The sequence below is a fragment of the Babylonia areolata genome, chromosome 22 (assembly GCF_041734735.1).
Source record: "Babylonia areolata isolate BAREFJ2019XMU chromosome 22, ASM4173473v1, whole genome shotgun sequence".
NCBI classification, from domain to species: domain Eukaryota; kingdom Metazoa; phylum Mollusca; class Gastropoda; order Neogastropoda; family Buccinidae; genus Babylonia; species Babylonia areolata.
The window spans coordinates 32,362,947-32,385,446 of record NC_134897.1 but is presented as its reverse complement, the minus strand read 5'-3'; the positions used below and the strand labels follow the sequence as shown (position 1 = coordinate 32,385,446).

Here is a 22,500-nt window from a genome sequence, read left to right as displayed (position 1 = left end):
TTTCCTCTTTGCTGCTCCTCGTATCTGGAACAACCTTCCTCATCATATCCGTCGTACGCATGATTCTATCTCTGCCTTGCGCTCTTCACTAAAAAGTCGGCCTCAATTATTATTATTATTATTTTTAAATAAATATAAAACCTATCTATAAGCACTATCAACTCCCTTCTTCTCCAACACAATACATGTCAACTGACTTTGGATGCATGACAAGCAGGAGAGGGAGAGTGGGCGGAGGAGGGTTGTGGGGGGAGGAGGGAGGGGTTTTGAGAAAGAGTGATCATGAATGATTTATCTAATTTGTAACTTTTTTTTTCTTTCATGTAAAGCGCCCTGAGCTCTTACAGAGGAAAGGGCGCTACATAAATGTACATTAATGGAGTCTCCCGTCGGACCGACGGATGAGTAAGCAGGCAGGCTTATCTGTCGGTGTGTGTCCTCATATGGGAGAAGAGGCCGATTCTGGATGCGCAGCGATACCCACAGGTGTTGAATTGCCTGACCAGCACAGGTGACGTTTTTGGGTTTTTTTTTTTAGTGAAGAGGAGTTGTGCAGTCCCTTCCCCACTCTCTCGCCTACCGACGCTCAGAGTCCAGATACTGCCACGTGTAGAAACTGAAACTGTAGAACGGCCTCGGCAGGTGCAGGTTTTTTCTTCGGTGTTCCGTCTCCTAGGCGGGACTTCCAGCCAAGGATAAGAGCTCCCCATGCCCTTTGGTCATCCTCTTCCGCCTTCGCAGCCGTTGGGAAAGGTTTCCTCCTCCTCCTCCGCCTGGCCCGTCGTTGGGAGAGTTCACATGCGGCAGGTAGTACTGGGTTGCATGGTACATTATCACCACAATTACTATCATTAATTGTTATTACCTGGTAGGTGTGGTCCCCGGGTGCCGTGCCGTCCAGCAGGGAGGACAGTCTGCGGCACGTGGCGGTCACGCGCTCCCTGCTCTCCGCCTGCCCGTCCCGACACAGCCCCGTGAGGGCCAGTCCCAGGCCCAGGATGCTGCCGGATCTGTAACAGCCAGTCCGTCCGTCCGACAGTCAATCATCTGCCTGCCTGTCTGTTTGTCTGTCTGGTCTATCCGTCTAGTCATAAACCCATCCATCTGTTACCTACCTACCTACCTACCTACCCTATCTGATATCTACGTATCTAGCTATCTATCTTTCCGTCCGTACATCCGTCTGCCCGTCTACTCTATCTACCTTTCTAATCTAAATCTTCATTTAGATCAGATCTATCTATCTATCCACCCGTCTAATCTATCTATCCGTCCGTCTAATCTATCTATCTATCCATATATCTGTCCATCTATCTATCCGTCCATCCGCCCGTCTAATCTATCTATCTATCTACCGTCCGTCTAATCTATCTATCTATCACACACACACACACACACACACACACACACACACACACACACACACTCTCTCTCTCTCTCTCTCTCTTACACCGCGCACGCATAACAGCAAACACACTGTGAATGAAAGCTGGAGGAGGAGGAGGAGGGAAAGGGATGGTGCTGAAGCATGGGCCTCCGAACTTTCAGCGTACCATGAGACCGAAATATCTCCCAGATGAGCCACTGCGTCCCGACAAAGTCCACAAGTAACAACCCTCCCTCCCCTTCTCCCCCATTTCTGCACCCCCATTCCCCTCCTCCGTCCGTCCGACCTTCATTAAGGGGCAGATCGACGGTGCTGTGTGTAAAGGAACATGGGGATTCTGGTTGTCCACCGCCAGTTTGACGTACAGCCAAGTCTGATCTGTCTCTTTTCAAAAAAATCAACTGCTCATTTCTTCACTAATGGTACGGTCCCCAAGTCGCCCCCCCCCTCTCCCCCTCCTCTCTCTCCCCCTCCCACAAACTCTCCTTACCGACCAGTGCTGACTTCAGGACTTATTAAACGTGCTGTGTAAAGGAACACGATTAGTTCCTGTTAACTGACGGTCCGACGTACACCAAAGTCTGACCATGGATCTGTTCCTTTTCAGCCTCAACCGCTCATTTCTTCACAACTGGCACGGCTCCCCCTCCCCCCTCCGCACTCCCCCCCACCCTTTCCCCCACCACCACTACCCACTCCTAAAACTCTCCTTTTCCGCCACTGCGGAATTCTGGTGCTGTGTAAAGGAACACGGTATTTCGTGTTGTCGACGGTCCGACGCACACCAGAAGGTCTGATCATGCATCTGTCCCCCCCCCCCCCCCCCCCCCCAGCCCCGCCCCCCCCCCTTTTTTTTTTTAGACCTCAACCGCTCATCATTTCTTCACTACTAACACGGTTCCCAACCCCCCAAGCCCCCTCCCACCCCACCCCTAAAACTCTCCTTTTCCGCTCCTGCGGTGTTCCACGGTAATCGTTGCTGTCGACGGTCCGACGTACACCACTGAAAGAGTCTGGTCATGGATCTGTCCCTTTTTAAACCTCGGCCGCTCATTTCTTCACGGCTGGTACGGTTCCCAAGTCCCCACCACCACCTCCTCCCGCACTCCCCAACACGCACCCCGCCCTACTAATTCTCCCTTTCCTCAGCTGAGTTCGAGACTCGTAGGAAGACACGGAAAGACAGTCTCGGAAACGGAGCCAGCTCGCCAAGTGGTCTTCATCTACAGTGCCGTTCGACCCTTGCCCTCCTCGACGGGAAGTTAGATAAAGGTGAAGGTCAAGGGTGGGAGCGGGGGATGTGGGGGGTGGGAGGTCAGGTTCAGTCTGACTGCTCGCCCAGGAAAACACCGCCCTCTTCAGGATCTCAAGTGGAAGAGAAGGGGGGCGGTGGGGTGTGTTGGGGGTGGGGCGCTCAAGTAGGTCGATGAGGACAAGTCTCCGTTGTCCGTGCCTCTCTCTCTCTCAAGGTCAATGGAGCTAAGGAGCAGGAGCGAGGTGGTAGAGTGGTTAAAGACGCTTCTTGTCTGCCGCCGCCAATACAGTGTCCGGGAGAGTCCGGGTTCGAATCCCGCTCTTCTCGCCCTTTCTCCCTAGTTTTGTACGAGGGTCATTCAATAAATAAGGTGAATTTTTCGGTATAAGGACTTCTAATACAGATAGAAGCTTACTTTTTTTTCTTTCTTTTTTCAACGTAGTCTCCCAGCACTGTCACACACTTTTCCCATCTGTGCACAAGCTTCCGTATTCCCTCAGCATAAAAATCTGTGGACTGATGTCTCAGCCAGTCGCTCACAACACTTTTGACTTCATCGTCACTTTCAAACTTCGTGCCTCTCGTGAACGCTTTCAAGGGACCAAACAGGTGAAAGTCTGAAGGGGCAAGGTCTGGGCTGTAAGGGGGATGAGGGAGCAGTTCCCAGCCCAGCTCGTTGATGGTCTGCACCGTTCGGGCTGCTGTGTGAGGCCTTGCATCTTTGGCACCCACCGGCAGCTGACCTTCGAGTAGCCAAGGTCATCATGGACAATTTTGTGTGCTGTCCCAACAGATAAGCTCAAAGTCCTTGCAATGCCATCCACTGTCACTCTTCTGTCAGACTGAATGAGGTCATTGACTGATTCGATCACCTCAGGAGACATCACTTCTGTAGGCCTTCCAGGCCTGTCTTCATCCTCAACACTGCTCCGTCCTTCTTTAAACAATTTAGCCCACTTGTAGACATTTTTTCGGCTGAAACATGTGGCACCATACACAGTTGACATTCTCCTATGAATTTCAACTGGTTTGCACCCTTCAGCAACCAAAAACTTGATAACTGACCGCTGTTCAATCCTGGAGCATGCTTCTTGGTCGGCCATCTTTGTTAATCGCCAAAACTCTCAAAGTTTTTTTTAATCTGCAAAACAAATTAAATCCATGTGAAAAAGAAGTAAAAAAAAAAAAAAAGAAAAAAAAAAGTAAGCTTCTATCTGTATTAGAAGTCCTTATACCGAAAAATTCACTTTATTTATTGAATGACCCTCGTATTTGTATTTCATTTTATCACAACAGATTTCTCTGTGTGAAATTCGGGCAGCTCTCCCCATGGAGAGCGCGTCGCTATAGTACAGCGCCACCCATATTTTCCTGCGTGCAGTTTTATTTGTTTTTCCTGTGGAAGTAGATTTTTCTACAGATTTTTCCAGGAACAACCCTTTTGTTGCCGTGGGTTCTTTTACGTGCGCTAAGTGCATGCTGCACACGGGACCTCGGTTTATCGTCTCATCCGAATGACTAGCGTCCAGACCACCACTCAAGGTCTAGCTGAGGGGGGGGGGGGGGGGAATATCGGCGGCTGAGCCGTGATTCGAACCAGCGCGCTCAGATTCTCTCGCTTCCTAGGCGGACGCGTTACCCATCACTCCACATCACATTTGACTGGGAAAATTAAACCGAGCGTCTTGTCAATCGGATCAGACGATAAATCGAGGTCCCCGTGTGCTGGCACGCACTTGGTGCGCTGAGTAAAAACAAAAAAATCATGGCAACAAAAGTGTTGTCCCGGTCTGGCAAAATTCTGTTTAAAAAAAAAAAAAAAAAAACAAAAAAAAAAACACTCGGATAGGTACACAAATATATACATGCACGCACCCAATACCTGAACTAAGCGCGTTGGGTTAACTCTCTCCATACGAACGGCGAAAGAGACGACGTTAACAACGTTTCACCCCAATTACCATCATCAAAATATTGCAATCGGAAGGCTCTTATACTGAAGATGTAAATGTTGACAAAGAAAACCACAATTCTGATGACGGGAGCTAAAGGTTGGGTCATTGAGACACCCACTGGACATCCGAGGGGTCTGTGTAGAGGAGAAGAGAGGACTGGCCGTACTGAGTGACTTAAGCTGCTGACCACACCTCTGCCTAGCTGTAGATGTAAGTGTAAGGTGTATGGGTTTGTCCGAAAGCATGCAGTGACACCTCCTTGAGAAACTGAAACTGAAACCGAAACTCTCTCAAGTAAGTCGGAGGCTTTGCAGAGTAGATTCTGGCAGCCGCCACTTGAGCAGCATTGGAAAAGAGGCGTTCAAGCAGCGAATAATTATTATGGATTTGCCCGAACGCAGTGCATGACGCCTTGAGAAACCGAACCTGAAACCGAACCTCTCTTAAGTAGGTTGAAGGCTTATAGTGGACTCTTGTCTTGACTCAGCCACAGCCCAAGAATGGAAACAGATCTGTTCTAATTGACGTCGACGGTAGGGGGGGGGGGGGGGAGGGGACAGTATCTTGTCTCTTGTCTCAAACCGTTGACGGCTAGTGGTGTAAGTTTCCACTTACGTAGCACGTTGAGTGGTGCGTCTGTCTGTCTGTCTTGTCTGTCTGGCTTAGCCCCAAACTAGTATTATTATCAGTCGCCCGAAAATGCCAGTAGTCTTAATTAAGAGGCCGGTACTGATTCACAGACAAGTTGATTGTTATGTTTTTGCTGACTGTGTGGGGGGGGGGGGGGGGGGGGGGGGGCGGGGGCGAGGGGGGGTATCGTCTTGATTCGCGTATTCCGATCCGCGTATGTATTCCCGAATTCGCCCTATGATTCCAAATTCTGCCTGTTCCCTGTTCGCCTGTTTACCCAGTTGCTCTGTGTGTGTGTGTGTGTGTGTGTGTGTGTGTGTGTGTGTGTGTGTGTGTGTGTGTGTGTGTGTGTGTGTGTGTGTGTGTGTGTGCGTGCGTGCGTGCGTGGGAGTGCGTGTGTATGTGTGTACTTGTGTGTGTGTGTGTGTGTGTGCGCGCGCGCGTATGTGTGCGTGTGTGATTGTATGAGTGTATTTCAAAGAAACAAACAAAACTTTGATTGGAGTGTGTGTGTGTGTGTGTGTGTGTGTGTGTGTGTGTGTGTGTGTGTACATATCTCTCTCTGTGTGTGTGTGTGTGTGTGTGTGTGTGTGTGTGTGGTGTACTGAAAGACACAGAGCGAGACAGAACAGGAGAGGGAGAGAGGGAGGGAGAGAGACAAACAGACAGACAGACAGATGGGCCGACCTACAGGCAGAGACAGACAGACAGGGGGATGAAAACAGACACAGACACACCGACAAAGAGGGTCAGAGAACTGAACGAATGGCCTGCTGTGAGCGTTCAACGTTTCTTTTTCATCAGCATTCTATGTTACAAATGTATTCACAAATCTGCCCCTTCCTATCTCTGTGGCTGCCTTCACCTCAACACTCCATCTCGCTCACTACGATCGGCTTCGGATCCACTCTGTTTACGCATACCCAGATTCAAACACTCGACTGTTGGCCGCCGTTCTTTCTCTAGAGGTCTCTAGACCTTGCAATTGGAATGAACTTCCCCTTTCTCTTTGTCAGGTCTCTGCACTCAGCTCTTTCACGTCTGGTCTTAAAACCCACCTCTTCCCAAAATAGCCTCCCTTCCCTGCCTCTTCCTTGTCTTCAGTTTTTCCAGTTTTAGAGTTATGCATGCGTGTGAATGACTGGTGCGAAAGCGCTTTGACTTGTCTCTGCACAAGATTCAGCGCTATATAAATATAATAATAAGTGTTAGTAAGAAGTTGAAGAACCAACGTTGTGACAATCATTTTCCATCGGAATATTCTATTACTTTTGTGTGAATATGTTTTCATTTTCTTTCTTTATATATATATATATATATATATATATATATATATATTTTTATTTTTTTATTTTTATAAAGCCACGAAGGGGGGTGGGGTGGGGGGGATGCTGCGCTTTGATAACACAATTCATCAATGTTTTACGTTTCAGTTATTTCAAGTTTGAAAAGGGTTTTCCTCATTGTCTTGCAATTTGTGGTTGTTACCTTGTCAAAAAAAAAAAAAAAAATTAAAAAATTAAAAAAAAATGCAGTGCTTGCATTGCATTGCACTGCGTTGTATTGCATTGTATTGCATGGCATTGTATTGTATTGTATTGTATTGTATTGTATTGTATCTAAGCAATCTGATGTCAAAACGCGGTGAGTTGCGCTGCTGGTCAGACATCTGCTTAGCAGATGTAGGTGTAGCGTATTACGGATTTGTCCGAACAAGTGATGCCTATAACTGGGAACAAAACTGAACTGAAGTACATTGTGCAGTGTCGTGTCGTGTCGTGTCGTGTCGTGTTGCATTCACTATTTGTCACAACGGAATTCTCTGGGTGAAGTTCGGGTGGATATCCCCAGGGAGAACGCGTTTCTAAAGTGCAGCGACACACCTTTTTTTCTGCCTGAATGTGTATTGTTTTCCAATGAAAGTGGATTTTTTTAAAATATGATTTTGCCAGGGAAAATCCTTTTGCTGCCGTGGTGTTTTTTTGGGTTTTTTTTTTTTTTTTTTTTTTTAACGTACGTTTAGTGCACACTGCAACGCTTGATCTTGGTTTATCATCTCATCCGAGTGACTTGCGTTATATTATTCTGACCACCACTCAAGGCCTAGTGGAAGGGGAATAATTACGGGCGGGTGTGGGATTCTCTCCCTGCGCTCAGATTCTCTCGCTTCCAACGCGGACGCTTTTTCACTGTACTGTAGCTTGAAGCAAACAGCAGACTGTCATAGCTGTTTCTAGGTTAGTCCTTTTCTACCATCCTAAATTCAGAACTTATTTTACCGGCAATCCTATGTATACAACGATATTACCATTGGTAGATGTTGTAACCCATTTTCAGTGGGTTTCGACTCTTTATTTTGTACGGTATTTTACTCAATTCTGATGGGGATCAGTCACTATACTAACGTGCCACCATCTTGCTTTTTCCGTTTTTGGTCCGAGAAACCATGAAAATGTAACCAACTGTGGAGTAATGGCCTAGTACACGTCCGTCTAGGAAGCGAGAGAATCTGAGCGCGCTGGTTCGAATCACGGTACAGTCGCCAAAATTTTCTCATGCACTTACTGCACGAAAAAGAACCCACGGCAACAAAAGTGTTGTCCCTGGCAAAATTTTGTACAAAAATCCGCTTCGATAGGAAAAACAAATAAAACTGCACGCAGGAAAAAATACAAAAAAAGAAGGGTAGTGCTCTCAGTGTAACGACGCGCTCTACCTGGGGAGAGCAGCCGGAATATCCCACAAGAGAAATCTGTTATGACAAAAGATGAGAAATACAATACAATACAATAACAGGCGCAATATTTTAGGACGCTAAGATAGGACATTACCCTGTTTCTACATACTGTTGGGGGCTATAAACGAATGGGGCTGATAAGAACTGGTAAGAAAAAAAAACGAGGGCAGACACAGCCAGGCAAGGTTACCTGCTGTCCAGGTCCGGGTTGAAGCAAACGTCCTCCAAGGCTTTCAGGCTGTCCCACACCGCCTGTTTGCCCTGTAAAACACAGTGATGCACTGCATGGTCAGTGAGGGATATAAACTGTCTCTCTCTCTCTCTCTCTCTCTCTCTCTCTGTGACAGAGCACATGCACACAGGCACAGGCACAAAACCGCATGCACGCCCGCACACACACACACACACACACACACACACACACACACGCGCGCGCGCGCGAACACACACGCATACACACTTACACACACACACACACACACACACACACAAGTAGGAAATGCGATTTAGATAGATGCCATAACGATATCATTTCCCACAATGATCGCACACACACACACACACACACAAACTCACCCCCCCCCTCCTCACCCCCACAACAAGCCCCAAATACCGCACCCCCCTCTCCACCCTCCCCCCGCCCCACACACACACCCTCCCTCCCACCCCCACCCCACACACACATCCTCCCCACACCCCCCCCCCCCACACACACACCCCTCCACACACAACCCCCACCCACACACACACCCCTCCACACACACACACCCCCCTCCACACACACACCCCCCCCCCCACACACACCCCTCCACACACACACACCCCCTCCACACACACACCCAGACACCCCCCACACACACCCCTCCACACACACACCCAGATCCCCCCCCCCCACACACACCCCCCTCCACACACACGCCCCCTCTACACACACACCCAGACCCCCCCACACACACGCCCCTCCACACACACACCCAGACCCCCCCCCACACACTCCCCTCCACACACACCCCTCCACACACACACCCAGACCCACACACACACACACACCCCTCTACACACACACCCGCCCCCCGCCCCCCCACACACACCCCTCCCTAAACACCCCCACATCTCTCCACCCCCCCCCCCCTCCACACACACGCCCACCATACCTGACCGCCCCCGAGGTCGCAGAACCCTTCCTCGAACAGCCTGCCCAGCACCATGCCCAGCCCCAGCCCATGATGCAGCACCAGCACGGGGTACTCGGAGGCCTTGCGCGCGCCGGGCAAGCCCCAGCACAGCTCCCTCAGCACGTGCCGCATCACCAGCCCGTCCGAAGAGGAGGAGGAGGAGGAGGAGGAGGAGGTGGTGGTGGTTGAGGAGGGCGAAGACTCCCCCATGCCAACAATAGCCATGCAAGGCACCAGGGCTCCCAGACACACGCAGGCCGTCGCCTGGGCCAGGTTCGCCGCTGCCGCCCTGTCCTCTGCCGATCTCTGCCGGAAGATGAGGATGATCATGAATAAATAACGAAATAAATAGACAACAACAACAACAATACTAATAATAATGAAGATGATGATGATAATAATATTAATAATAGTAATGACTATGATGCTGCTGCTACTGATGAAAACAAGATGATTACAACAACAGTAATAACAGTAACACTCATAATGATAATGATGATAATGATCATGATGATGACAACATACTAATGATAGTAATAACGATGATGCTGCTGATGATGATGAAAACAAGATGATTACAACAACAACAGCAATAACAGTAACACTCATAATAATAATGATGATGATAATGATCATGATGATGACAACAACAATAGCAACAATAATAATAATGATAACGATAATGATAATATTTCATGCAGCGCCTTTGCAATGCAAAACATGATCAACTGCGTTGTACGATGTGAAATGCAAAACAAAAAAACAAAACAAAACAACACACACACTACCCACACACTACCCCCACCACCAACCTACAAATCACACACATAACCCACCCCCTCTCCACCCGCACACAAACTAACTTACCCACACCACCCACACACCCTCCCCGCACTCACCTACCCCCCCCGCAACCCCCCCCCCCCAAACCCCACCACACACACACACCACCACTCATCCTCTTCTCACACCTGCAGACCAAAAACCCAGCAGCTGACCCCTAACACAAACACACACTCACATCCGCACACACACACACACACTCTCACCCCCCCCCCCTACAACCCCAACCCCCACACACCCAACCACTCTCTCTCACACCTGCAGACCAAAGCTCAGTAGTGGACCCTGGTACCCTACTTGACGTCCCCCCCACACACACACACTCATCGTCCACTCCCCTACCCATCCACAACCGCCTCCCCTCCTCCCCACACGCACACCCAACACCCAGCCAGCCAACTGACTTCCCGTCTCTCTCTCACCTGCAGACCAAAGCCCAGCAGTTGACCCCAAACACACACATAACCCCCCCCCCCCCCTCTTTCCTCAAACACCACCCGTCCGCCCACACACACCCCCAACTCCCCCTCACACACCCCACCACACACACACACACACATTCATACCTTCCCCACCAACACCCACCCACCCAACCAATACCTCCCCCCCCCCAAACCCCCACTCACTCCCTCTCTCTCTCACCTGCAGACCGAAGCCCAGCACACACAAACACAAACATAACCCCTCCGTACCTCAAACACCACCCGTCCGCCCACACACCCCCAACTCGCCCCTCACACACCCCACCACACACACACACACACACACTCACACCCCACCCCCCCACACCAACACACCCACCCACCCAACCAAAACCTCCCCCCCCCAGACCCCTGCTCCCTCCCTCTCTCTCTCACCTGTACCTGCAGACCGAAGCCCAGCACACACAAACACAAACATAACCCCTCCTTACCTCAAACACCACCCGTCCGCCCACACACACACCCAACTCCCCCTCACACACCCCACCACACACATCCTCCCCACCCACACCAACACACCCACCCACCCAACCAAAACCTCCCCCCCCAGACCCCCGCTCCCTCCCTCTCTCTCTCACCTGCAGACCGAAGCCCAGGAGCGCGCCCCGGGCCCTGTACTTGACGTCCCGGAGGCTCAGCACTGTGTCCATGGCCACCGTCAGCCAGTGGGCGTGGCCCAGGTGCTCCGTGGCCCGCTCGCCCTCCGCGCGCACCTCGGGGTCAAGGCCGCGGGCGTAGCGCGCCACGAACACGGCCAGCCCCGTCAGGGCCAGCACGGCGTTGGCCTGCTGGCTGGGCGTGCCTCTGTTGGTGGTGATGGTGGGGATGGTGGTGGTGGTGGTGGTGGTAGCGGCGGTTGTGTTGGTGATGGCGGTGGTGGTGGTGATAGTGGTGATAGTTTGTTGATTCATTTTGTTATTGATTGATTGATATATATATATATATATATGTAGAAAAAGGGGGGTTGGGATGGCTATTAGGATGAGAGAGAGAGAGAGAGAGGGTGGGAGAGGGAGACAGACAGAGAGAGAGATTCAAGATTCAAATGGTTTTAATGACTAAGCAATGTGCTCATATCACCACAGAGAGAGAGAGACAGAGAGAAAGAGAGAGAGACAGGGGAAAAAAAGAGAGAGAGAGAACCAGACAGAGGGAGACAGAGAGAGAGAGAGAGACTGGGGATGGGGAGAGAGAAAGGGAGAAACGAAATCTAAATAAATTACGATATTACATTCAGAGACAAAGAGAGAAAGAGAGAGACAGAGACAGAGACAGAGACAGACAGGGAGACAGAGACAGAGAGAGAAGGCTGTCTTCGGCTGCCAAATACAATAAAATAAAATACAATAAAATAAAATTTTTTAAAAAAGCAGAAAAACAGAAGAATAAAATGAAATAAAACAAACCCAGCAACCAAACAAAATCGCACGCACACACGTGTAAGCACGCTCTCTCAGTCATCTCCCCCCCTGGGAGGGGGGACGGAGGGGAGGGGGGGGGAGAAAAAGAAAAGCAAAACAAACCAACCAACAAACAAAAAAAATAAGCAGTGAGCTTCGATGACATTCGTGTTTCCCCACCACACCATTCCTTAGACTCACGCCACCACCATCCCACCTGACTTTATTAATTAATTTTGTACTTCATCACAGGAACAAAACCACGCGACGCAGTACCATCGACTTCGAACATACCCTTCTTTAAAAAAAAAAAAAAAAAAAAAAAAAAAAAAAAGCCGACAGAATTCAGTGCACAGGACCAAGATACGGATCGAGGTCTTCTGGGCAGGGGGAAGAACTGAGAACTGAGAAAATCGTATCCGTGTGTGTGACTCACGCGGCGCGCGGCAAATCTGTGACTTATTAAGAATCAGTTTACATGTTAAAACGAACTGCTTATATTATTATATACTGCAATGTCTACTAGTGTACTTCAGTCAGAGTTAAGGATTTCGGTCTACTGCTTTCGAAAAGCCCTCAAATTCCGTCATGAAAAGACAAAACCACTGTTTTATTCATTTATTTATTTATTTGTTTCTGTTTTGTTTTTGTTTTTTTTTCCGTTTCAGCCTTGTGTTCTTTTATGTATGGGATGTAAAGTTCTTTTGCTCTTTTCCGACCCCGAGTAAACTCTGAAATTACGGTTCACAAGGAAAACAGAAACCGGGCTTTTATATGGACTCACATTGTTATTTATAAGGGCGAGTATCTAAAAAAAAAAATTTTTTTAATTAAAAAAAAAAAAATCCTGACATGAAACGGACTTCGCCTGCTACATGTTTATGATGGTTCAATCCACTCGGTGTTTTATGTTTTGTCGTTGTTGTTTTTAAACAGTAAATCCGACGCTGTGGATGCGTCAGTGCGAGCTTCTTTTTTTTTTTTTTTTCTCCCCCCCAAATTCTCAAATTCTCTCTACTTGGAACAGACGACACAGGTCAGCACCTCTCCCTGGATGTAGGGTCCGCAAGGGAGGCTCCCGCATTTGGCCGACACGTAGAACAGCTCCTTGCCCCCTTGCGCCGCGCGGCCATTAGCCGCGCTCTCCATCGCCTCGTCCACGCAGATGTACTCCGAGCCCCCATTGTGGTCGTGGTACCCGGCCATCAGGTACCCGGAGTACTGCTCGCGCCAGCCGCTCGGGCAGCGGTCCGTGGCCGGGATCATGAGGGTGGAGGAAAAGGGGGCCAGGCACACGGCGCACACCGGGTTGCTATAGTCGTGCTGGTTATCGTAGGTGTTGTACTCGGCGCCCAACAAGGCAGAGGAGTAGATCGGTTGACGAGGCAGGCTGGCCGCCACCGGGTGCAATGGCAGGCAGAGGGCGCTGACCGGCGCCCCGAAGTGACCCGACTGACCTCCCCCTACCACGCCCGCGTACACCAGCTGAGAGGTCGTGGTAGGCGAGGAGGAGGAAGAGGAAGAGGCGGAGGAGGAAGTGGAGGAGGAGGTGGTGGTGGTGGCGTCGTCGTTGTCGTCGTCGCTGCAGCGAGAGCTGCCCCACCTGACGTAGGTGGAGGAAGAGGAGAGGCTGTAGCCCTGCTGGTTCCTCAGATCCTGGATCTGGGACTGCAGGGAGGAGGTCTGCTGCAAGACGGTGCTTTTCAGGGCCTCCAGGCTGGCCCGGGTCTCCAGCAGCTGCTGGGCCATCTGGTTCACCACGCCCTGCAGCTGGGGCGGGTCGTCGGCCCTCTTGGCCCTGACGTCATGGGCTGCTGGTGGTGGTGACGTCACCGAGGCCGGTGTCCGTCGGAGAGTTTCGGCGCCGGTGTCGTCAGGGTTTAGTTTCGGACTGGCGGCTGCGATCGTGCCCGGTTCGTTTCGGTGGAGAAGACGACGCAGGGTGTTTCCGTTTCTGTTTCCGGTCAGCTCGGGTTGTTGGTCCAAGTCTACCAAGTCTTCCCCAGCTTTGTTCAGCTGTTGGGGCGACAGCCCTCTCCCGCCTTGCTGCTGCTGCTCTCTGTTCGCCGTTTCCTGGGGGACAGGTCGGGCGCTTTGGTGTCGCAGGAAGGGGGAGTTCTGCTCCGTCACCTGAAGCAGTTGGCTTTGCGCGGCCACCAGCCGTTGCAGTTCCTCCACCCTCCTGCACAGCGATGACGTCACCGCGCCACTGTCGCCGCGGCAGTCTGCTGCTGCTGTGGCGTCGTCGTGGTCATCATCATCTCCTCGGACCACGTCATGTGATCCTCCTCCTCCTCCTCCCTCACTGCTCGTGGCCAGGATGATGATGCACGCGAGTGTTGTTAAAGCGCGCCAGGCCGCCATTGTCTTCCCTGGGTGGGGGGTTTGTGTTTTCTTTTCTTGTTCTTCTTCCTCTTGATGTTCTTCTCTGAATTCACTGAAAACGTTCGACTTTCTTCTAAAAGTCCTTCACTGGCGCACACAAGACACAGCACAACTGAGCAGAGTCCAAGATTTATTATCCTTGACCAGAGTACTGTTCGGGCTTCGACCTGCAGATGGCAGGACCGCACGACTTCCTTCGTCTTATATAAGCATACACGCGTGTCTTTGTTATCCCGTAAGCGAAATCTTTCCCTTTTAAAGAGGGGAAGGAAGGTCAGGCGAATGTGTATGTGTGCGTTTGGTTGAAGGTTGAAAACTCACCAACAATCTTCTTATCAGTACACTGCTACCGTTCGATTACATGGGGTCAGATTATTATTGTTGTGCCAGAAATGTCACCGGATGCACTGTCCGTTCTTTTTTTTGCGTGTGTGTGTGTGTTTTTTTTTTTTTTTTTGTGTGTGTGTGTGTGTGTGTGTGTGTGTGTGTTTGTTTGTTTGTTTGTTTGTTGTTGTTTTTTGTCTATGAGATGTACAGGGTTTGTATTTGTATTTGTAATTCTTTTTGTCACAACAGATTTCTCTGTGTGAAATTCGGGCTGCTCTCCCCAGAGAGAGCGCGTCGCTGCACTACAGCGCGACCCTTTTTTTATTTTAATTTTTTTCTGCGTGCAGTTTTATTAGTTTTTCTTATCGAAGTGGATTTTTCTACTGAATTTCGCCAGGAACAACCCTTTTGTTGTTGTGCGTTCTTTTACGTGCGCTAAGTGCATGCTGCACACGGGACCTCGGTTTATCGTCTCATCCGAATGACTAGCGCCCAGACCACCACTCAAGGTCTAGCGGAGTGGGAGAAAAATATCGGCGGCTGAGCCGTGATTCGAACCAGCGCGCTCAGATTCTCTCGCTTCCTATGCGGACGCGTTACCTCTAGGCCATCACTCCACTTAAAATACCTAAGGACCATAAAATGTGAAACGGGCAGAGAGAGAGAGAGAGAGAGAGAGAGAGAGAGTCCTCTCTCTCTCTCTCTCTCTGTCTGTCTGTCTCTCTAAGAGGGAGAAGGGGGGGAGAAAGAGCGATACAGAGATGAGTAGAGTGCAAGGGGAGGGGGGGGAGGGGGATAGAGTGAGAGAGAAAGAGAGAGAGAGAAAGAAAGAGAGAAAGAATGAGAGAGGGAGAGAAAAAGAGTGAGAGCGATACAGGTAGACAGAGAAAGAAAGAAAGGAAAAAGAAAGAAAGAACGAGAGAGAGAGAGAGAGAGAGAGAGACAGACAGACAGACAGACAGACAAATCAGACAGACAGACAGACAGACAGTGACCAAGGACTAACAACAACAGACTCACTTGGAAGTGGCTTTCAGGATGTCCACAATGTTGTCCCTGGCGCTGGACAACAGACACAACATGGAACCCAGCTGTCAGAATTTCTTCATGAAAACTCAAGCTTTGGGGGGGAGGGGGGGAAGAAGAAAAAAAAGAAGAAAGAAATCCGACAGAAAAAACCCAACAACAATCAGTCATATAAATATGTGTGCAATTCAAGGGCTTTGCCACTGCCAAGCTACTGCAGAAGAAAAAAAAAATCCGCTTTGATAATATTAATAAAACAAATACACTCGCAGACAGGTTGGAAAAAAACACACAAAAAAAAAACCCCAACCCAAACACACTCACAGACAGGTTGGAAAAAAAAGAAAGAAAAAAAAAAGAAAAAAGGGGGAAAAAAAAGAAACCGAAAAAAAGAAAAGAAAAAAAGAGTCGTGTTGCACTGTGCGCAAAGTACCCGGCGGTGGGAAAGTGGCAGTATGGTCCGTTAAGGGCCTGGGTTCGGATCTAGCTCTCGCCCTTTCTCCCAAGTTTGACTGGAAAATCAAACTGAAGCGTCTAGCCACTGGGATGAGACGCTAAACCGTGGTCCCGCGTGCATGCAGCACGCACTTTGGGCTCACTGAAAAAGAAGAACCCATGGCAGCGAGAGTGTTTGTCTTCTGGGGAAATTCTTTACTGTAAGAAATCCACACACATAATCATATGAGAGCATGCACTCAAAATCTGACTAAGCACCGTTGGGTTATTCTGTTCGTCACGCATCTGCTCAGCAGATGGGGTGTAGCGTATATGGATCTGTCCGAACGCAGTGACGCTTCCTTGAGAAACTGAATAACTGAAATCTACCCTGGGGAGGGGACAGGCTGAATTATAGAGATAACTGCAGCAGTGAAAGTAACACATCACAATACAATGTCCATAAATAGTATAAACAGATAAACAAAACGGGATACATGTTACAAGGAAAAAATCTCTCTCTCTCTCTCTCTTTCAGTTTTTACTAAATCAAGGAACTCAGATCCGAATCTACACGTATTCGTCTGTGCACCCTCGATATCTTGACAAGCAGACAAACCGATAGATTGACAAAAAACAAAAAACGAAAAAAAAACATCAACAATAGACGAAAAGACAGAGGAACGGACGGACTTAGGGGTAGACAGACTGAATGACGAACAGACTGATGAAGGGACAGAGAGACATACAGAGGAACGGACAGACTGAATGACGAACAGACTGATGAAGGGACAGAGAGACATTCAGAGGAACGGACGGACAGAGGACATGACAAACTGAAGGACAGACAGACAAACACACAGGCAGACAGAGGAAGGGACGGACTGAAGGACGAACACGCTGACGAAGGGACAGACAGACAGACAGAGGAACGGACGGACTGAAGGATGAACACACTGACGAAGGGACAAACAGACAGACACAGAAACGGACGGACAGAGGACAGGACAAACTGAAGGACAGACAGACAAACACAGAGGCAGACAGAGGAACGGACAGACTGAAGGACGAACAGACTGACGAAGGGACAGACAGACAGACAGAGGAACGGACAGACTGACGAAGGGACAGACAGACAGACAGACAGAGGAACGGACGTACAGAGGACAGGACAAACTGGACAGACAGACGAACAGACAGACAGACAGAGGGAACGGACAGACTGAAGGACGAACACGCTGAAGAAGGGACAGACAGGCAGACAGACACGACAACAACAACACCACAATCTGACTATAATTTATACTACTGACAAGAGCCAAGCGGTGTTGGTCTTCTCCTCCCTCTGGTCCTCCGAGATGTGCCCGTGCTTGGCCTGAAGGTCCAGCTCCGCCCCGCGACTCTGTGTTCCCCACAACATACGTCACGCCACTATGACGTCACCACTGACGTCAGCGTAACGCTCAGTTTGACGTCAGTCATCACTTACTATTGTCTGGACAGTCAGCTACTAAAAATCAAAGCACCCAAGTTGTCAAAATTCTGTGTGTATGTGTGTGTGTATTCAGTCTATCGAGAACTATGCTGTGCTGTTGCGTTTTTTTGTTTTTTTTTAATTTTTAATTTTTTTTTTTTTACGTTTGTTGTCCCACTTCACGTCCATATTTAGAAATATATGTATAATTATGTATACATTTATCATAAAGCTTTATGAATAAACTTTAACACCGATACAGAAATGGCGAAAACATAGCCCTGATAAATCTAAAATGCACCAATCAAAACAGCAACAAAAACATCAACTGGATACCGTATGAACCTGTGACACATAGATTAAGAATGATTGGTCTCATTGATAATGGAGTCTCCCGTCGGACCGACGGATGAGTACGCAGGCAGGCTTATCTGTCGGTGTGTGTTTGTCCGTCCTGACTGTCTCATGAACCCGCAATATTAATCAATATGCGCTGCGTTATAAGAAGAAGACACTACTTATTTCGTAACTAGGATAGTATAAACGTATTTTGCATGGGTGGATGGTTACATATTATGATGATCTGTCACGATGATTTCCCTCCATTGACATACTTTACGTCCTTATCCCATGTCGTGACTACTTTGTTTCTTTATTTTTTCGTCTGTCTGCTTGCACACACACACACACACACACACACACACACACACACACACACACACACACACACACACGCATATATATATATATATATATATATATATATATATATATATATATAATTATTATATATATTTTTTTATGGGGGACGGGGGGTGGGGGGGGGATGTTTGTCTGGTCTGCTTATGGAGTTATATTTTTTAAAATTTTTAACAATTTTTTTTTTATTTAGCATGTTTTTTTTCCAAATTTATTTTGCTGCGTTTGTTCAAAATATAAAATTTGAATAAAAAACACGTTGTTTCTTAAGGCAAATGAGCTGAAGATGGGGGTGGGGTGGGGTGGGGTGATGGACTGACCTCGATGAGTGCCAGACACAGACGTTCCATGAAGGCCACCCAGGCCTGAGGCATCAGCAGACTTCGGTGCCACTCGGACGGCTGAACGGGCACCTGTTTGAGTTGCGCGTGACAACCACACACACACACACACACACACACACACACACACACACATGCGTACGCGCGTGTATTACAATGAGTTACTGGAACCAAATATTCCGTCTATACAGTAACATTTTAATTCACACACACACACGCGCGCGCGAGCACGCATACACACACACACACATACACACGCACGTACACACATATACAACACACACACACACACACACACGTACACACATATACAACACACACACACACACACATTCACACCCTCACACCCTCATTTACCTACACACACAGACACAGACACAGACACACACACACCTATATCCCCAGCACCACCACTAGCACCCCCCGCACCCCAGCTCCCCCAACAAACAGACCTCGTTGAGCAGCGTGGTGAAGGTGTCGCTGTACAGTTTGCCGTGTCGCACGATGTAGTGCTTCCTGGGCCGTCCGTCCCTCCCCACCTCCACAGGGGGGTCAAAGCAGAACAGCACAGCGGCTGGGAACACACACACACACACACACACACACACACGCACACACACACACACACGCACACACACGCGCGCGCGCGCACACACACACACACGCACACACACACGCACACACACACACGCACGCACGCACACACACACACACACACACACACACACACACACACACACACAGCAACCACGTGGTTTGAGTCTCCAGTCTCTTCGGAGGCGTGGGTTCGAATCCCACCGCTACCACCATGTGACGTGACTCGAGTCTGTATTCAAAACCTCACGTTTGGTTTAGATAATCTTTAAGTGTTCAACATTTCACATGATTACGATGCAAACAACGACAAAAGAGCATCAACAAGCTTAAAGCTTATACTGTGCTCACAACGTTGCACTTCAATTTTAACACGACGGTTGATGAACAATGATTATCATTTGTGTCAAATAACATTCATAAACAGTAAGCAATGAAACAATGAAATAAAACAAAGGAATAAAATACACAGTATAGTAAAATAATGCTAATATCAATATTAACATGAGACTGAATTTATAGTCACCAGAGGAATCGGCCTGATAGAAGAGAAACACGAAGGGGAAAAAAAAAAAAAAGAAATTTAGAAGAATGGTGGGTAAGGTGGTGGGGGAGAGGGGAGGGCAGAGGGGAGAGGAGAAATTCTGACAGATCATTGGTCAATCCATTCAACTTTGAATATCTGGTCAGTCAAATACACCGAACACATATTTTACGAATAGACTCGTGTTGTACGTGTTCTTCACAATACTTTCTAAGTTAAAAATCTATTTGCATCGGAGATAAACCGGAGGACAGATTGAAATATGAATATATTTGTATGGGTTTGGAGATCAGGATCTCCATGCAACAAAGTCTTAAAGTGGATGTAGTTTAGAGATAAAGTTAAGACTGTGTTTGCCCGAGCCATATGAAAGTCTTGACAAAATAATAAATAATGTTCAGCAGTTTCGCTTGCAGTGCCACAAGCACAAAGTGTGTCCGTTTATCAAATGCCCGTTTGTTGATCCGTCGTCAGACAAGGGCGGACACTCAAAAGATTTATAATCATACACCACTTCCGGTTCATGGCTGTATCACTGAATATGCCCTCCATCCATACCTCCAACGTCATCCCCTAAACCCTCTCCCCCTTCCCCAACCCCCTCACACACAGACACACACATACATATATACCCCTTCTCCACACGAATACACACACAAACACACCCGCACCAACCCTTCCACCTCCCCAACCCCCGCACATACATCCAACCACGCCCACTCTTCCACCCCACCACACATATTTACACCCCCCCTCCCTCGCGCCCCCTCCCCATACCACCTCCACCACCCCACACACATCCACATCTCACCACCCCCACCCCATCACCCTCCCCCCCCCCCCCCGCCCCCCACCTACACATACATCCAACCACACCCACTCTTCCACCCCACCACACACACTTACACAAACTCCCCCCCGCACCCCCCCCCCAGACTACCACCACCACCACCCCCTACATCCCGCCACCCCTACCCCCCCCCCCCCCACACACACACACAGAGGGGAACAAACGTCCTCTCTCTCTCTCTCTCTCTCTCTCACCAGCCAAGCTGGGCCGAAGTCCTGGCTGCTGAGTGCTGCCGCTGTACTGTCGGCCAATGAACTGCGGGATGGAGGCGATGGCCTTGTCCTGATTGGTGGAGCCGGCTGAGGCGGAGGCGGCGCCGCCGTGACGCCGGGTGGCCGCGTGGTAGATACCCCGGGGTAGCTGCTCCACCTCCCTCCCCACCATCCGGCCCAGGAACTCCCCGTAGTCTGCTCTTCCCCCAAATGACAAGACAAGACAAGACAAGACAAAACGAGACGTGTTTACTTATTTCAGAAAGCCACTGTGTTGTGGGGGTGGGTGGGATGAGGGGGGGGGGGGGCTGGGGGGGGGGGGGCGGTCTGTTCTTCCCCATAAAGACAAGACAACACAAGACATGGCATGACATGACGTTTTTATTTATTTATGGAAATACCTGTGTGGGGGGCACATGAAAATGTTACATATTTCATACCCGTAAACTGTTCTTCCCCAAAAGACAAGACAAGACAGGACAGGACAGGACAGGACAGGACAGGACAGAACAGAACAGAACAGGACAAGACAAGACAAGACAAGACAAGACAAAACAGAACAGGACAACGCAGGACAAGACAAGACAAGACAAGACGTGTTTATTCTATTCCAGAAAACCCCTGTGCTGGGGCACATGAAAATGTTACATATTTCATACTCGTAATCTGTTCTTCCCAAAAGATAAGACAAGACAGAACAAGACAATACAAGACAAGACAAGACAAGTCAAGACAAGACAAGACAAGACGTGTATATTTTACTATAGAAAACCCCTGTGGGGCGGAGGGCACATGAAAATGTTAAATATTTAATATAGTATAACGAATACAAATATTATCAATCACACTAATTTGGTATTGTGCTCAGGAAACAGGAGGGTTACAGAGGGAAGGAAGAATGACTGTGTGTTGGTACAGTTTCAAAGAGGATACCGCTTAAAAAAAAAAAAAAAAAAAAAAAAAAAAAAAGCGTGCTGCGGACTCGGCCACAAAGAAAGAAAAGTTTCACTTTCAGCTTCTAAAAGGAGGCGTCACTGCGTGTGCGGGCGAATTCATATACGCTACACCGCATTTGCTAGGCAGATGCCTTATCAGCAGCATAACCCAACGCTCTCAGTCAGGCCTTGAGTGCATGCATAATATATATCTGTGTAGCTTATTATCAGTGTGAGTATCTTTTGCAGAAATTTGTCAGAGGGCACTCTCGTTGCCATGGGTTCTTTTTCAGTGCGCCAAGTGCCTACTGCACACGGGACCTCGGTTTATCGGCTCCCTCTCTCTCTCTCGCTTTGCGTATACCCCTTCACTTTGGGGCTGTAGCCCGATTGTTAATGTACCATTCAAGTGAATAAATCATTCCAATCCCCCCCCCCCTCCCCCCCTCTCTCTCTCTCACTCTCTCTGTAGGCCATGCCTAAAATCTCAATCCTTGAAAACAAAACGTTTTGAGTTCTGAGCTCTCTCTCTCTCTCTCTCTCTCTCTCTCTCTCTCAGCAACGTGCAAGTAATTTGAATGGTGGACTCCGACAGTCAACTAAATCTTTCAAAGTTTCTTTTTCTGACTTTTAAGCGCAGACACATAATGAATCACGATTCTATTCCAACAACTAGTTGAGAATCGACAATAATTAATCACATTTTGCCATTACCTTATTCAAGTGTTTTCTCACAAGGATGATCTCTAACTGATAAAGTGAGGAGGAAAGATTTATTTACTTACTTATTTATTTATTCATTTATGTATTTGTT

The 22,500-nt window shown here is 48.7% G+C and overlaps 1 protein-coding gene across 3 annotated transcripts in view; it reads right to left on the bottom strand.

The window, feature by feature from the left end:
• LOC143297255 (focadhesin-like) overlaps nt 1-22,500 on the bottom strand; it is a 724,856-nt gene that overhangs the window by 24,941 nt on the left and 677,415 nt on the right. For all 3 annotated transcript variants that reach the window (XM_076609497.1, XM_076609498.1, XM_076609499.1), the window contains 9 exons: nt 20,734-20,946; nt 19,004-19,125; nt 18,531-18,623; nt 17,351-17,439; nt 15,597-15,638; nt 11,043-11,268; nt 9,119-9,445; nt 8,155-8,225; nt 866-1,010 (listed from right to left, as the gene is read on the bottom strand). In XM_076609497.1, the coding sequence (XP_076465612.1) occupies nt 866-1,010; nt 8,155-8,225; nt 9,119-9,445; nt 11,043-11,268; nt 15,597-15,638; nt 17,351-17,439; nt 18,531-18,623; nt 19,004-19,125; nt 20,734-20,946 (1,328 nt within the window). The remainder of the gene's footprint in view (nt 1-865; nt 1,011-8,154; nt 8,226-9,118; nt 9,446-11,042; nt 11,269-15,596; nt 15,639-17,350; nt 17,440-18,530; nt 18,624-19,003; nt 19,126-20,733; nt 20,947-22,500) is intronic.